At 36.4% G+C, this 17,167-nt stretch overlaps 1 protein-coding gene across 2 annotated transcripts in view; it reads right to left on the bottom strand.

Annotated features, from left to right (window-relative positions):
- DYNC2H1 (dynein cytoplasmic 2 heavy chain 1) overlaps positions 1-17,167 on the bottom strand; it is a 317,131-nt gene that overhangs the window by 281,317 nt on the left and 18,647 nt on the right. For both annotated transcript variants that reach the window (XM_053670464.1, XM_053670463.1), the window contains exons 13-18: positions 16,192-16,287; positions 13,026-13,178; positions 8,783-8,881; positions 7,637-7,776; positions 7,325-7,553; positions 6,105-6,232 (exon numbers count right to left, since the gene is read on the bottom strand). In XM_053670464.1, coding sequence (XP_053526439.1) covers positions 6,105-6,232; positions 7,325-7,553; positions 7,637-7,776; positions 8,783-8,881; positions 13,026-13,178; positions 16,192-16,287 — 845 coding nt within the window. The remainder of the gene's footprint in view (positions 1-6,104; positions 6,233-7,324; positions 7,554-7,636; positions 7,777-8,782; positions 8,882-13,025; positions 13,179-16,191; positions 16,288-17,167) is intronic.

A 17,167-nucleotide genomic window follows, 5' to 3' on the forward strand; every position in this document is an offset into this window, starting at 1 on the left:
TTTTGAGAACTAGGTAAGAGGATGGCAAAATACTATTGAAAGAGTGTTAACTAAAAATAGCAGGACACAGTATGATCCAAATTTTGTAAGTATATGTACTAATATGCCCAAAATATCAAATACCAACAGCAATTGCCACTGTACTCTTTTGTATTTTAGATAATTAAACAAACAGGTTTCTGGTCAAGATGGCAGAGTATATAAGGGCTATGTTTGATTCCTCCCATGATCACATCAAAATTACAACTAAAGTACAAAACACCCACCATTGAGAACCACCTGAAGTCCAGCTGAACTGAAGTCCTATAACTAAGATATACAGAAGAAGCAACATAGAAACTGGTAGGAGAGATATAGATGTAGAAGAGGCTAGTCCCAAACCAACATGTGGTTGGGAGGGTGGTTGGTAAAAACCAGGAGGGTATCTCAACTACTGCAGTGACCCCTGAGAAGAAGGGGTCCCAGCCTCATAACACGTCCACCAGCCCAGGGTTTCAGTTCCAGGAAGAGAAGTCCCCATAGCTTCTGGCTGTGAAAACCAGTAGGGATTGTGGCTGAATGAGACAAAGGGCTCTCCAAGTCACAGTTCTCCCTATTAAAGGGCCCAGGCACAGGCCTACTTACTGATGGACTAACTCACTCACTCTTAGCCAGCCACAGTGCAGAGACAGCAGATCAAAAAGCACCAAAGAAATATTGACTTGTCCAGCTGTGGGGACAGGGCTACAGAAGCAGCTTTCTCCAAGACAAAAGTGCTAACAAAGACCGTTGTTACTTTGCAGAGCCCTTCTCCCATACAGCCAGCTGGTGGGCACCTCTGAATCTCCACTAACCCAGGAATAACTGTGAACCCCACCCATCCTGCCAACCCACCCAAGCTGCTTCCAGTGGCTTTTCCATATAAATGGCCTGTCTTGGCCCATGCTGCAGACTTTCCTAAAATCTCTTAAAGATTCACAAACCCTAAACAAGCAGTATCTGGCCTCTGTGTACCATATACCTCTTGCTAAGTAGTCCCAAACCCAGTACTTACAGCAGTTATCCTCAGTTCAGAGTGGCCTCTCCCCAGTGTCTCTAAACTCAGCACAAGTAGTAGCCATCTGCAGCAGCTTTGAGCTAATGCTAAATGGTCTTCAGCAGGGAAGAGGTGGTAGCTAACCTTGACCTGCACCTCCTGGAATGCTCCAAACACAACACATCTAGTGTCCAGCTTCTGACACCACAGCACAACCCAACCATCTCCACAAGCAACATACTCAAAGGGCAACTCTGCAGGCAAAAAAGTTCCATGAAGCAAGTTCTGCTCCGTGGAGGTGGTCCCTGCAGAGCAGCTCCTCCACTGTAGTCACAGCTGGTCCTCATAACCAATCGGCCCGGGGGTCAACCCCTCCCACTAAAGTGCCAATGGCAATAAAGGTTCAACTACAAAAGGAAAATACATGCAGCCCACATGGGGGGCACACCTGGAGCACCTGGCTTAGATCACAAGGAGACTGTACCACAGGGCCCAACAAAGATAACTATTATATATGGCCACCCAAACAAGACTCAAAGACATAGCAGATCTACCTAATACATAGAAACAAACACAGAGAGGCAGCCAAAGTGGGGAAACAAAGAAACGTGTCCCAAATTAAAGAACAGAAGAAATCCCCAGGAAAAAAACTACTAAAATGGAGGCAAGCAAACTACCAGATACAGAATTCAAAATGTTTATAAGGATGCTCAAAGAACTTAATGAGAGCCCTGGCTGGTGTGGCTCAGTAAATTGAGCACCAGCCTGTGAAACAAAGGGTCACCAGTTCCATTCCCAGGCAGATCTGGGTTGCAGGCCAGGGTCCAGTAGGGGGCACTCAAGAGGCCACAACACATTGATGTTTCTCTCCCTCTCTTTCTCCTTCCCTTCCCCTCTCTCTAAAAATAAATAAGTAAAATCTTTTTATAAAAGAAAATTAGAACTTCAACAGCACACACACACAAAAAAAAGATGTGGAAAACATAAAAAACAACTGCTCAGAAATGAATACAGTAACTGAAATGAAGAATAGACGAGAGTCCTGACTGGTATGGCTCAGTGGGTTGGGTGTCGTCCCACAAACTGAAAGTTCCCTGGTTCAATTTCCAGTCAGGGCAATGCCTACAAAAAGCAACTGATCAACGTTTCTCTCACACATTAATGTTTCTATCCCTTTCTTTCTCCCTTCCTTGCCCTCTCTCTAAAAATAAATAAAGTCTTAAAACCAAAAAAGAGACACCAGAAAAAACCAGTATCAGATTAGATAAATCAGAGGGTCCTATCAGCAATTTGGAAGACAAGGCAGCAGAAAACATCCAATCAGAGCAGCAAAACAAAAAAAGAATAAAAAATTGAAGGTAGTCTAAGGGACCTCTGGAACAACATCAAGTATAACAACACCTGCATCATAATAGTATCAGGAGGAAGAGAGAAATCAAGCAACTGAGAACCTTTTTTTTTATAAATAATGACTGAAAACTTCCCTAAACTGGTGAAGAAAAAAGATACGCAAGTCCAACAAGCAAAGAGAATCACAAACAAGATAAAATCCAAAGAGCCCACACCAAGACACATCATAATTAAAATGCTAAAGGTTCAACACAAAAGACTCTTTTAAAAAAGGAACAGAAAATCAGTTATTTACTTACTAAGGAGTTTCCACAAGCCTGTCAGTTGCCTTGTCTAGAGAAACTTTGCTGGCCAGAATAGATTGGCACAAAATATTCAAAGTGATGGAAAGAAAAGACCTATAACCAAGATTACTCTACCCAGCAAAGCTATCATTTAGAATCAAAGGAAAAACAAAGAGCTTCCCAGACAAAAAACAGCTAAAAAAGTTCATCACCATCAAACCAGTATTACAAAAAAAGTTAAAGGGTCTTCTTTAAAAAGAGAAAAAAATGAATAAAAAAGTAATGATTAATATATATCTATGAATATTTTAAATGCAAATAAATTAAATGTTCCAATCAAAAGACATCGGCTGACTGCATGGATAAGAAAACAAGACCCTCATATATGCTGCCTATAAGAGATTCTCTTCAGATCAAAACACACACAGACTGGAAGTTAAGGGATGGAAAAAGATGTTTAATAAAATGGAAATGAAAAAAAAGGTGGGATAGCAACAGTTATACCAGACAACACAGACTTTTAAAAAAGGCTATAACAAGAAACAAAGGACAATCCAGCAATTCCACTTCTTGGTATTTACCTGAGGAAACCCATAACACTAAAAAACACAAGACATACATCCCTACGTTAATTCCAGCAATACTTACAATAGCCAAGATATGGAAGCAAGTTTAATATCCACAATCAATGAATGGATAAAGAAGTGGTACATATATAAAATTACAATTCAGCCATAAAAAATCTTGCCATTTGCAAAAACACGGATGGGACTAGAGGGTATGTGATAAGTCAAATAAGTCAGAGAAAAAAAGACAAATTGCACATGATTTCACTTACAAGGGGAATCTAAAAAGCAAAATAAATTATCAAGCAGAATAAAACAGACTCATATATACAGAGAACATTTTTTACCATTGCCAGATGGGTGGGGGTTTCATGGGGATGGGTGCAAAAGGTGAAAGGATTTAGAAATACAAATTGGTAGTTATAGAACAGTGATGGGAATGTAAACTACAGCATAGGAAATATAGTCAAAAATATTATAATTACTATGTATGGTGTCAGATGGGCACTAGTTTTATTGAGGTGATCACTTCATAAATTATATGAATGTTTAATCAGGGGGTTGTATAATCTTGTATGTGAAGTATAATTGAAAATTTTTAATTATTGTTAAAAATTATAAAACAAGTAAAAGATTTTAATGATCATGGAAAAAATGGCATACATTTTTAAGAACGCTAATTCTTTTTACTGTACTCTTAATGCAAATTGTATTGTTCTAAGCAAACAGAGATTGAACCAGACTTGTTCAACCTGATGAAAATTTTATATTTGGCTTATGTTACACAAAGTTGGTTTTTCTTAATTAAAGTCTGCTGATTTTGGTCACAAAGATTTTTTTAAAAGTTACTTCTTTTTAATACGTAAAAAGCATTACGTATTAAAAAGGGTAGCATTCTTAGAAAACAAGTTACAAGTTACTGTTAAATTCTCAGTTTTTATTTTTAAAAACATAATCTTCTTTTAAAGTCTCACTTATTTATTCTCATTCACCCACTAACTGGAGAGATTTAAACTCCAGTTCTTAACCATCAATACACATATAGGTTAAGTTTTACCTGACATAGAGTTTATGTGATTTTTAAGATCCTCACACAAAAAGCGTCCAGATTTCTAGTATCTGATAAATGAATAGAGATGATTTTGGTACACCCAAAATATATTATGGTGTATATGAATTAACATAAAGTGATATGATTACGGCAGAGTTGTACTCACTGACTACAGAATCCTGTAGAGAAGACTAACATTCACTTCTCATTTGAAAATACTGATAACATGCAACAGAGACTATTCAGTCATAGATAGAATGGAATAGGCATAGATAGTATACCCCAAATTTTACTCTTACTACAGTATCAGAAATACATCATAAGAATATGGGTTTTCTAAGTATATAGCACATATCCAGAAAGTATCCATAAAATAAATATCCATGTATATGTATGTGTATACTAACAAGATGTATATATGTTAATTCATTAGCAAGAAATAAAAAAATGAAAAATGAAATGTGAGACAGGAATTCTTTTTGCTTTTTTTAGGGTTGGCAGGAAAGCAAAATAAGAAAAACTATCTACAGTAAGGGATAAACAGCAGCATTAGCAGTAGAGGTCCTTGTACAGTCAGGAGACAGCATAAGCTCAAATAATACAGACAAGATTGGGATCAACGACAGTATCCCACAGAGATTAGAAACCTCACATATTAGCCTTACAAGAGCTCTGTCTTTTCCTTACTTTAAACTAATATTAAAGGCACCGTCATTGTCCCAACCATCTAAGCTCAAACCCTTAAGTCATTTGTCTCTTCGCTATTCTTCATCCTTCAACTTCCTTCACAAATAAGGACTCTTAATACCTCATAATATTTCCTCCTCCCCATTTTTTATCCAACAACTTAATTCAATTAATTACTACTGGTCTTCTGGATGATGAGAGACTCCCTCCCTTCCTCTAGGATCTCTCTATTCAACCATACATTATTATTTCCAAATTAACTTCCCTAACATACAGCTTTTGTACTAACACACTTCTGCCTAGAAATCTTCAATAGCTAACCATTCTAACATGAACAAAATCCAAATTCCCTAATGCAGAATGTAAGGCTCTCCAAAATCTGAACCTATCTACCTCTTTCCAGGAGTATCTCTCTAAGGCCCTAATAAAACATTAACTCTACTCAAATGTCTAATTAACCACTTTATGTTCAGTATGTGAATCCCTCTCCTGAGAGGCTCTGCATTAATCAACAATTCTTATAACAATCTGTCCAAATCCTAGTTCAAATATTTCTACCTGAAAATATTCTCGGATTTTGCCCCAAATGGATAGGGTATCATCATCCTGTAAATCTCCACAGCCTAGTTCAATCTCAAATATGGAATATAAAGAATTCTATCTGATATTTTAACAATAACAACTAACATTTATTGAGAACTCATCTTGTGACAGTAATTTATATGCAAATTATTCATTTAATCCCCAAAACACAGTGAGATAAATACTATAGGTGTAGCTATTTTAAAGGTAAAAAAAATTGATGTCCAGAGTCTAAATAATTATCAAAGTAATGCAGCTGGTAAGAGCTAACCAACTCCAGAGCCCACTCCATTAACCGCTGTGTGCACTTGACTTAATCATCAAATACACCTGACTTACTCTACTACCAGAGAAAAAGCAACTTGATCTCACATACTCTGCCTTCTTTGTCTTTGTACTCACATAGAACCAGAGTTTACATATTATAAATGCTCGCCAAATATTTATTGAAAGAATAAACAAATGAATTTATAAGTGATATCATCTTTTACAGATGATAGATGAACAATTAAACAAGCCCTTTCAGAAGGCTTATTACAAATAAGTACTATTACATTAACTTCTAATACCTTGGAAGTCGTTCTACTTCTTTTCCTTTTATTTTCAGTGCTTTAAAATTTTTTTCCCAATCATGAACAGTAGAAAGATGCTTTTCCACTAGTGCTTCCATATCAACTTGCCCAATTACAATCCACTCCTAAGAATGAAAAATATTCTTAAAGAAATAGAACTAATAAATTAATATTTTTAAAGTTTATGGTCCAGTTATTAATAGACCATAAAAAGAGATAAGTATAACTGTAAGTAAATTCCAACTTAAGTATGTAATCATTATTAAATATAAGCATTATTGTGTCATCTAAAGAATAAACAGGGAAAAAAATGACAATAAAAATACAGTGATCATAAAACTTTTTTGAAGAGACTGAAAAAACCTTTTTTTTTAGTTTCTCCTATCAAATATGAGGTGCACTAAGACAGAATCCTCTCTCTTAAGCCAATAGACACCACAATCTACAAATTTAAAAGTATACATAGTCAACTGATTCTAAAAACTTTAAATGCAGAAGCATTGCAGTGGCAGTTACAAAACTTGTTGAGCTCTGGCCGGTGTGGCTCAGTGGGCTGTAGTATTGTCCCATAACCAAAAGGTTGTGGGTTTAATCCCCAGTCCAGGAGCGTATGATCCCTGGTCCAGCTGCACATGGAGGGCAACCAGTCAATGCTTCTCTCTAGCATCAAAGTTTTTCTCTCTCCTCCTTCCTCTCTCTCTAAAGAAGCAATGAAAAACTGTCCTCAAGTAAGGAAAGAAAAAAACTGGTGTAATTCTCAATCGTAGTCAGAGTCAATATAAATGACCAATGAAGGCAATTAGGGTTTAATTTCAGAGTTAGTGGTAATGATGCACTCAAACAAAAGTAAGGTATTTAATCATCTCAATTTCACTAACTTCAAAGACATCCTTTCATGTACTGCTCTTGTTCCAAAGAATGAAAAAATATATACATACATATTTCATTAGAAGGAATTAAAATTGACACAACAGAGTCATGTCACATTCCAAGTTGACAGAAACAATTCTTAAAAAACCTAGCTTCTCAATCTTCAAATAGTCAAAGACATAAATCTACCTTGTATAAATTGTGTAAGAATCCATAACTCTGGCTCTCTGGTTTGCAGTATTTTTATTTCATGCCACTGATGATAAACTATTGGTTTATACATTTAATACTAATTGAACCAATCTGATGAAATAGTATAATAGGATGGAAAATTACATGTTCCATACCTTATGTTGGTGTAAAACAGCTGACAATCTCCTAAATAGATCTTCTGCTTTCCTGAAAATAGTCAGAAATCCACTTGCATTTCTATCAATCATAACAGAAAAAATAGATTCATCTCCTGCCTCACCCACTCCTTTAAACTGATTAGGAATGCCGATAAATCTCTTCATTTCTCTATAATATTTAGCACGGATTTCTTCAAAAGGGGGCCTGAACTGCAACTGTCCTTGTCTGAAAGTAAATAAGTAACTTTAAAATATAAAGTTTTAGAAAATTTTAGATGGAAATATAAAGTGAATTTCAAAGATTCTTACTTGTACGTCAAGTCTATATTTATTTCTGGCAAATGCTCATTAAGCGCTTCTAAGCCCATCTGATACTGATGCTCCAGAGCTTTGTACAGTTGATGGTTCCAGTGCAGTTTCCACGCATGCATGTCACTCGCTTGGAATCCCTAACATGTTATATTTACATATTTTATTTAAAAATATAGGTAGTAGAGTAAGGTTTTCATTTAATGCTTTCACATCACATAAAGTAAAATATAAACAATAAATTTATTTTAAAACATGCAACTCCTTAATTGCTATTTGTAGCATGAGAGTTTATATAGAGTTAAAAAAGAAAATCTCTAATATTTATGTCTATAGATAGAACACAAAAAAGTAAGTTAACACTAAGTGGATTTACATTTTGGCTTTATTTTAAGAAAACATTAACTGGAACAACAGGGTTTTTTTGTGAACTTTTTCGTCTTTTTTCAAAATCTATATCAAGTATAGATCTTTTCTTCCCTTCTCAACCCCCTAAACAATCCTTCCACATTTTAAAACATGTTAAATTTAAAATATTAGAGTGCTCAGGATAGTTTCCATGCTCTTTGCTTCTACATAATCATAAACATCAATTCTAATATTTTAATTTTTATTTTTCTTAAAGTTCTAAGAACTGAAAAATATGTGTAAATGTATAAGACACCTAACTCATATTCAACAAAGATCATACATAATATGTAGCAGGCTTTCTGCTAGCCACTTTTGTGTACATCATCTTTTATATCAAAATGTGTATAACACTAAAATTTTGCCCAAAAAAGAAAAGTTCTGATACAGAGTTATATTAATTAAGCTTCTGCCTAAACTTAACTTGGTGTTCTACAAGTGTCACACTCACCTGAAACTTAAAAACTGACAGATATGTAAGAACCAAGCCAAAAAATCATTAACTCTGAATTGAGAGATTTGGTGTTCCATAAGACAAATGAAATTTTTTATATTTTTAAATGTGAATTCAATGTTATTTTATGGTCTTTATATATAATTCAGTCAAATTCCAGCTTTATCAGGAATTGATTAGTAAAGATTTATAGGTAACCTTTATAAACTTTGCAACAACTCATATATTCACATTCTGAAACAGTCATGTTTTAAAGCACAGACACAATGTAAAACATACTCTACCTGTGCTTCTACACTTGCTAGGCCAGTTCTTAGTTCCTGTAATCCATCTTTCCAACGCTGTTGCTGCCGAAGCAGATCAATATTCATAAGAATTACCACCTATTAAAAATAAGAGCATAAACAGTCTCAAAGTGTCACCTGAATAGGTAAGTTTTCAGTGGAAAAACTGGACCTCCAGCCAAGATGAAGGCGTAGGTAGACACACTCTGCCTCCTCGCACAACCAAAAAACGGACAACAATTTAAAAAAAGAAAACAACCAGAATTGACAGGAAATCGAACTGTAAGGAAGTCCGATCACCAAAGAGTTAAAGAAGACACAAACATCCAGACCCGTAGGAGGGGCAGAGACAGGCAGGGAGGACTGGCAGCAAGGTGGCAGCTAGAGGACCCAACGAGCAAGGTGGTGGCTGGCGGACCCAGCAAGGAGGCGGGTTGTGGAGCCGGCGAACAAAACTGCAGCTGGTCAGCAAGGCAGCAGCTGGCAGACTCAGTGACGTGGCAACTGGTAGAGTGGGCGGTACCACAATCATGCTCAGATAAACCAGGAGAAATAACTGGGGAGCGAGAAGGTCTACACAACCCAGGGCCTCAGCACCAGGAAATAAAGCCTCAAACCACAAATTGAAAACACCTATGAGGGTTTAAGTAGCAGTGGGAGAAACTCCCAGCCTCACAGGAGAGTTCACTGGAGAGACCCACAGGGTCCTAGAACACACACAAACCCACCCAATACAGGAATCAGCACCAGAAGGGCCCAATTTGCTGGTGGGAAGAGGGGGAAGTGACTGAAACCCAGCAGAGAGAGAAGCAAATGCCATTGTTCCCTCTCAGACCCCACCCCCACATACAGCGTCACAACAAAGCCATACAGGTTGGCCCCACACTGGTGAACACTTAAGGCTCCACCCCTCACTACATAACAGGTACATCAAGACCAAAAAAAAAAAAAATGACCCAAACAGAAGAACAGATCAAAGCTTCAGAAAAAATACAACCAAGAGATGAAGAGATAGCCAACCTATCAGATGCACAGTTCAAAATACTGGTAATCAAGATGCTCACTGAATTGGTTGAATTTGGCCACAAATTAGATGGTAAAATGAAGGATATGCTAAGTGAAATAAAGAAAAATGTACAGAGAACCAATAGTCATGAAAAGGATATTGGAACTCAAATCAACGTTGTGGACCAAAAGGAAGAAAGAAATATCCAATCAGAAAAGAATGAAGAAACAAGAATTCAAAAGAATGAGAAGAGGCTTAGGAAGCTCCAGGACATCTTTAAACGTTCCAACATCCAAATTATAGGGGTACCAGAAGGAGAAGAGGAAGAGCAACAAGTGGAAAAGTTATCTGAACAAATAATAAAGGAGAATTTCCCCAATCTGGCAAAGGAAATAAACTTCCAGGAAGTCCAGGAAGATCGGAGAGTCCCAAAGAAGTTGGACCCAAGGAGGAACACACTAAGGCACATCATAATTATATTAGCCAACATTAAAATTAAGGAGAGAATCTTAGAAGCAGCAAGAGAAAAGGAGACACTTACTTACGAAGGAGTTCCCATAAGACTGTCAGCTGATTTCTCAAAAGAAACCTTACAGGCAAGAAGGGGCTGGAAAGAAGTATTCCAAGTCATGAAAGGCAAGGTCCTACACCCAAGATTGCTCTGTCCAGCAAAGCTCTCATTTAAAATGGAAGGGCTTCTCACTTAGATAAAGTGCTTCTCAAATAAGGTCAAGTTAAAGAAGTTCATCATCACCAAGCCTTTATTATATGAAATGTTAAAGGGACTTATGTATGAAAAAGAAGATAAAAAATATGAACAGTAAACTCACAGTTATTAACAACCACACCTAAAACAAAAACAAAAGCAAATTAAGCAAACAACTAAAACAGGAACAGAACCACAGAAATGGAGACTACATGGAGGGTTATCAACAGGGGAGTGGGAAAAGGAGAGATGGAAAAAAGGTACAGAGAATAAGTAGCATAGATGGTAGGTAGAAAATAGACCAGGGGAGGGTAAGAATAGTATAGAAAATGTAGAAGCCAAAAACTTATATGTACAACCCATGGACATGAACTAAAGGTGGGGAATGTGGGTGTGAGGGGGTGTGCAGGGCAGAGGGGGTGAAGGGGGGGAAATGGGACAACTATAATAGCATAATCAATAAAATATATTTTAAAAAACCTGGACAGACACCACCTTAATTAACTAAATGAGTGATGTTAACAGAACCAAAACCCTGACAAATTAATACCTAATTAATGCACTGAGAAAGGCAAAACATCACTTCTGTGGTATTCCTACCAAAACTGCTAACTGCAATCTAATCATGAAGAAACCCATATAATCCAAATCTGAAGATATCCTACAAAATAACTAGCAAGCACTCATCCAAAGGTTCAAGGTCATGAAAAACAAGGAATGAATGAGGAAAAGGAGACTACAGAGACTCAACAACAAAATGCAATGTAGGATCCTGAACTGGATCCTTGAAGGAAAAAAAAGAGTTATTGTGGAGAAGTTGTGAAATTCAGAAACAGTTTATTTCTTAGTTTTGTTAACTGTACTATGGTTATATAAGCTGCTAATGACAGGGTAAGTTGAGTGAAGGGTACCGTATTTTTCGGACTATAAAACCAAATTTTCCCCCAAATTTGGAAGGAAAGTAGTTGCATCTTATAGTTGGAATGTAGCTTACCTAGATTGGGGGGGGGGGCAGCGGTGGTGGAGGAGGCTCACAGGCTATTAAATATTTTACCACATTTTTCCCTTCAAAAAATTTTTCCCTATTTTCCTCCTCTAAAACTTAGGTGTGTATTATGGTCCAGTGCATCTTACAGTCCTAAAAATTTGGTAAGTATGAACACTGTTTGTTTTTGTAACTTTAAGTCTCAAATTGTTTCCAAATAAGACATTATTTTAAATTATATCCTAAATACTTTTTTAAAAATCCTATTCGTAGCTCTTTAATTTTATTTCTCAACGAAAGAGATAAATCCCTAGACACATACAATCTTCTAAAAATGAAACAGGAAGAATCAGAAAATCTGAATAGACAGATTACAACTAGTGAAATACATTAAAAAGATCATACACCATGATCAAGTGGGATTTATCCCAGGGATGCCAGGTTGGTACAATAACCACAAATCAATCAGTGTGATATATCACATGAATGAAATGAAGAATAAAAACCATATGAATACAGAAACCAATAAATACAGAAAAAGCATTTTATTAAATCCAGCATCCATTTATGATAAAAAATGCTCAGCAAAGTGGGACTAGAAGGAATATACCTCGTCATAATAAAGGCCATATACGATAAACCCACAGCCATCATACTCAAAGGGGAAAAACTGTTAAGTGTTTTCCATAAGACCAGGAACAGGACAAGAATGTCTGCTTTCACGCTTATTCACCACTCTTATTTCATAGTACTAAGAGTCCCAACCATAGCAAACAGACAAGAAGAAATAAAAGGCATCAAGATTGGAAAGAAGTAAAACTGCCATGATTTGCAAATGTCATGATACTGCATGAGTATATAGAAAACTACAAAATTCCACAAAAAAACCTACTAGAACTGATAAATAAATTCAATGAAGTAGCTGGATACAAGTATATATCCAGAAATCAGTTGCATTTTTATATGCCAAAAGTGAACTATCAGATAAAGAAACTAAGAAAACAATCTCATTCAAAACTGCTTCAAAAGAAGTTTAGGAAAAAATTTAACCAAGGATATAACAGACTAATACCCAGAAAATTGTAACATAATGAAAAAAAACAAAACAAAAAATACACAAATAAGTGGAAGCATATAGCATGTCCATGGGTAGAAAGAATTAACATTAAAATGCCTATACCAACTAAAGCAATATACAGATTCACTGCGATTCCTCCTTAGATACCAACAGAGTGTTTCACAGAAATACAGTTGTCATGGGGGTAGGAGTGCTAGGGGCTCAGCATAGCAGTGGAAGGATTTAGCAAAAAAGAAAAAAGGGGAAAAAATTCATGGACAGAGACAACAGCATGGTGACTGCCAGGGGAATGGGAGATGGGGGCAGATAGGGGGCGGGGATAAATGGTGATGGAAGGAGACTGGTTGGGGTGGTGGACACACAACGCGGTGCACAGAAGACATGTGGTGAAACTGTGTACCTGAAACCTGTATACTTCTGTTAGCCAGTCAGCCCAATAAATTCAACGTAAAAGAGCATAAAGTATACCTTTTCACAAAATGTAGTGTGCCATTTTCTCAGTTTTCTATTTTCAGTGGCAAGCCGTTCAGCAGCATTTTGGAGTTTTTGAATGTAGCCTTCTAATTCTTTAGGATTATCCCAAGTAATCTGTGACTTTTCCCCACTTCCTGCTTTTGAATTCTAAGGTACAACAAAATAATATTGAGTACTTAAATGACTTTTTTCCGAAAAATTCAATGTTAAAATTCAACGTGTAAAATTCAAATACAACACAAGTCCAATTATTCCAACAATAAATTATTCCAACAACCTACAATAAAAAAAAACAGTAATTTTCCATTTTATATATGAGAAGGCAGTCCCATTCCTGCCAGGTTCTCCCTCTTACAAGTAAAAAACCCCAAACACAACACAATAAACAAGCACAGGAAAAGCGAAAGGTAGAAATTAGAAGACACTCAAAAACCTTGGAAGTGGAGGAACAAGACACCTAGATTTCTTTATTGCCTCCCAAAACTCCTGGAAAGGACACTGGAGAAGCCTGCAACCTGGAACTACCCCTAGGGACAGACAAATAAAATTCCAGAAAATGCCTATGTCCTCTAGCCCAAGGACCAGGAAAACCAAGGCCTCATAGAAAATCTTCCTAGCAATACCCAACCTACTCCAGCCAACACGAATGGAAATAGCACCCTCTCCCCAATTTCAGTGGGGCCAAGTGAAGAGCTGAACTTCCGTCCCCTGCTTGGCAAAAGCAGGCAGTACTCTTAACTTGCCTGCCAAGATAATGTCCACAGGGCTGAAACAACCCTACTTCTCATGAGTCTCTCAAATCTATTTGAAACAAAAATTTCATAACACCATCTGATCTGGTGTTCTACATGTGTAGGGGAAATATTTAAGACAAATACGTTAAGAGTGGAGAGGATAAAGAGACATAAGAGAAGTAAGGTTTTTATGCTTGAAGTAAGGATAAGGCAGGGCAAATTTCTGGAATACAGTAGACCCTTAAATAAAGAGCTGATGAATAAATGTAACTAAACAATTATATAACAAATTCAGTAAAATACTCTGTGAATCAGTTCAAACGCATTTATTGATAATTATTACACACAAATTAATGTTAGATTGCTTGAGGGCATAAAAATGGAGCCCCTCCAAACTTCTACAATATAGTGAGTGGCCAGAGAATCATAACGAACCCGAGTGTCCTCTCTCCTCCTATCTCAGTTTTTTATCCACTACTAATTCTCATTCAACATACGTTACATGTAATTATGTAGTTCTCACTACCCAGTTTCTTAAAATAAGTTTTCTCTTCAGAAATATCAAGACATCATTTTGAATACATTTATTAGAAAATAAAACGCTTTGCCCTGGCTGGTGTGGCTCAGTGGACTGAGCGCGGGCCTGCGAACTACACAATCAAGGTTCGATTCCCAGTCACGGCACATGCCTGGGTTGCAGGCCAGTTCCCAGGAGGGGACTCACGAGAGGCAACCATACATTGATGTTTCTCTCCTTTTCTCCTTCCCTTCCCCTCTAAAGATAAATAAATTAAAAATCTTTTAAAAATATTTTTAAAAAAACTTCTAAAGGCTTAGAAATATTAGGCAAAAAGGTCAAAATAATAAATATGATCGCATTTTCAAAAAGTACACTTGTAAATATACTTAGAAAACAAAGTTTAAAAGGATATATACCAGACTGTTAAAAATGGCCATCTCTTGGTGCTATGATTATATGATTTATTTCTTTTTTTGTTTACCTGTATTTTTTAAGTTTTTCCATTATAAACTTGCATTGAGCCTTGGCAATGGAAAAAATGTTTTTTATAATATCTATCTTTTATAGGTTTTATATAACTTTATATAGAGATTTCATGTAGATTTATGTAACTCCTAGTTCATTTGAAGCCTGCGTACTAGTGTGCAGAAAAGAGCTAGTACAGCAGGTCTGATTGTTATCCCTTAACCTGCTTAAAAGATCAGCCCTTAGCAGGCATCTGAGAAGTAGGACTTTTGGAGGGTTCCCACCACACTAACTTTTAAGAATGGCTCACTATAGCTACACAATATGGCTTATGCTGAACACCGACTTTCTTCTGAGAACGTGGAATTTTGGTACGTACTAGGCTGAAGATTTCTGCATGACCAGCCTCCAATAAAACCAGGGCACCAAGTTGCTAATCACCTGCCCCAGTAGGACAACAGCTCACTGTGTTACAACCTGTTGCTGGGAGAATTGATGATCCCCAAGTGACTCCACTGGAGAGGACTCTTAAAAGCTCCACCTGGTTTCCCCAGGTCTTCCCCGCTACACCTTTCCTCCTGCTCATTTGTTTTGCATCCTCTCACTGAAATAAGTTACTGTTGTGAGTACAACTCAACCCTGGTCGGTCCTGTAAGTCCCCCTAACAAATCACAGGACCTGGGGGTAGTGGGTCTTAAGGATCATAACACAACTAGTTCTCTACTTTCAAATAAGAGAAGGATAAAAGGATATATTCCTCTTCTATATAATTTTTCAAATATTTCATGTTTATGAAGACTAAAAATGTAGATTTCAAAAAGTTAGCAGTCACATAGTAACATGTACATTTAAAACTGTTGTGGGTTTTCCTAATTTCCTATGTGTAGATATTTCTATAGGCACAGATAAAGAGCAATAAACCTTAAATTACTGTATTTGTTACTGGTTCATAAAAGTTCACTTATGATTAAAGATGTTAACCATTTGTTATGTACTGCAAATTCAATACCATGTTTCTTGTTATCATTTTACTGTGCTATTTTATTCGTTGGTTGTACAGAGGTTGTACATTGAAATAGAATCATGTTCTCCTTTTAAATAAATATATAAAATCAGGAGGTGATGGGAAAGCAACAGTCCTGTGTATAAGGATCAGGTCATACTTCAGTCAGTAAGTAAGCATAATGGCACATAAATTGTATCCTACACATACTATTCCAATCGATCAAAATCAGCACTAAAATATGTGAAACACTGTAACTGTGTAAACCCACAACTGGAGAAAAATGTTACTTGTTAAAAGTGAAAGTTGTCATTTGTGGAACAAAATAAAGCCTTAGGTCAATGGTGATATTGAGCTGAAGTGTATACTAAAAAAGTAAGAAATAAAAAACACTTCACATGTAAAAATCAATTATAATAACATAAAAAGTCCACTTACCTTAATTATTTGTTCAAATGCTAAGGCAGATTGTAACATCATTGGTCTCTGACTTTGAATCATTTGTTGATCAATAGAATTGTAAAAATGTGCCACCTACAAAGTAAAAGTCCAATTAGCAAAAATAAATAACAAATAGCACACTTAATTCTTTATTTTTCTTCATTTTTAATTGGATGGATGGAAATAATAACTTGTCAATTCTAAGATTTAACAAAAAATAGTTTTTCATCTCTATTATAGTATTTATATATGTATTATTATATACAATCAATAAATATGATTTGAGTTCCTATAATTTGCCATGTCCTGGGGGACAATTAAACAAAGATTATAAAAACCTAGTCCCTGAACTCAAGAAGTATAGTCTCATAGAGAACATACAGGAAACCAGTAAAGTAAATGAAGTGCTAAAATAACAGAACTTTTATCCTTGCAACTCTCCAAACCTGCCCTCTTTCATTATATAACACAGTGATTTACCCATTTCTCAGACCAAAAAAACACTTTCATTGTCCTTACTCTTCTCTCACATCCAATATTAGTGAAGTCTATTGACTATACAGATATAGTCAGTATCAAAATACATGTTGAATCCAACCACTTCTCCCACCCCTGTGAACCCCATCCCAATCCAAGCACCCTCATCTCTTGGCAAGACCAGTACAGCAGTCTCCTAACTGGTCCCTGTGTTTGGAGCAGGGCCTCTATTATCTAGGCAACGCCTTCAAAGCAACCAGAGTGGTCCTTTCTTAAACATAAATCGTATACCTTTTGCTTATGCAAAACCTCCCAGTGAATTCCCAATACATTTGTGAATAAAGTCCAAAATCTGGAAAACTAGAAGCAACAGAACATACACTATTACAACAATCTGGCAATACTGCCATCTATCCAACATCCCACTTCACACCACCTACTCTAGCTAAATATCTGCTCATAAGTGAAGGTACATATAAATAGTTTTTCCCAGTTG

This window comes from Artibeus jamaicensis, unplaced genomic scaffold (genome assembly GCF_021234435.1).
Source record: "Artibeus jamaicensis isolate MK-2021 breed Jamaican fruit bat unplaced genomic scaffold, CSHL_Jam_final contig_585, whole genome shotgun sequence".
NCBI classification, from domain to species: Eukaryota; Metazoa; Chordata; class Mammalia; order Chiroptera; family Phyllostomidae; genus Artibeus; species Artibeus jamaicensis.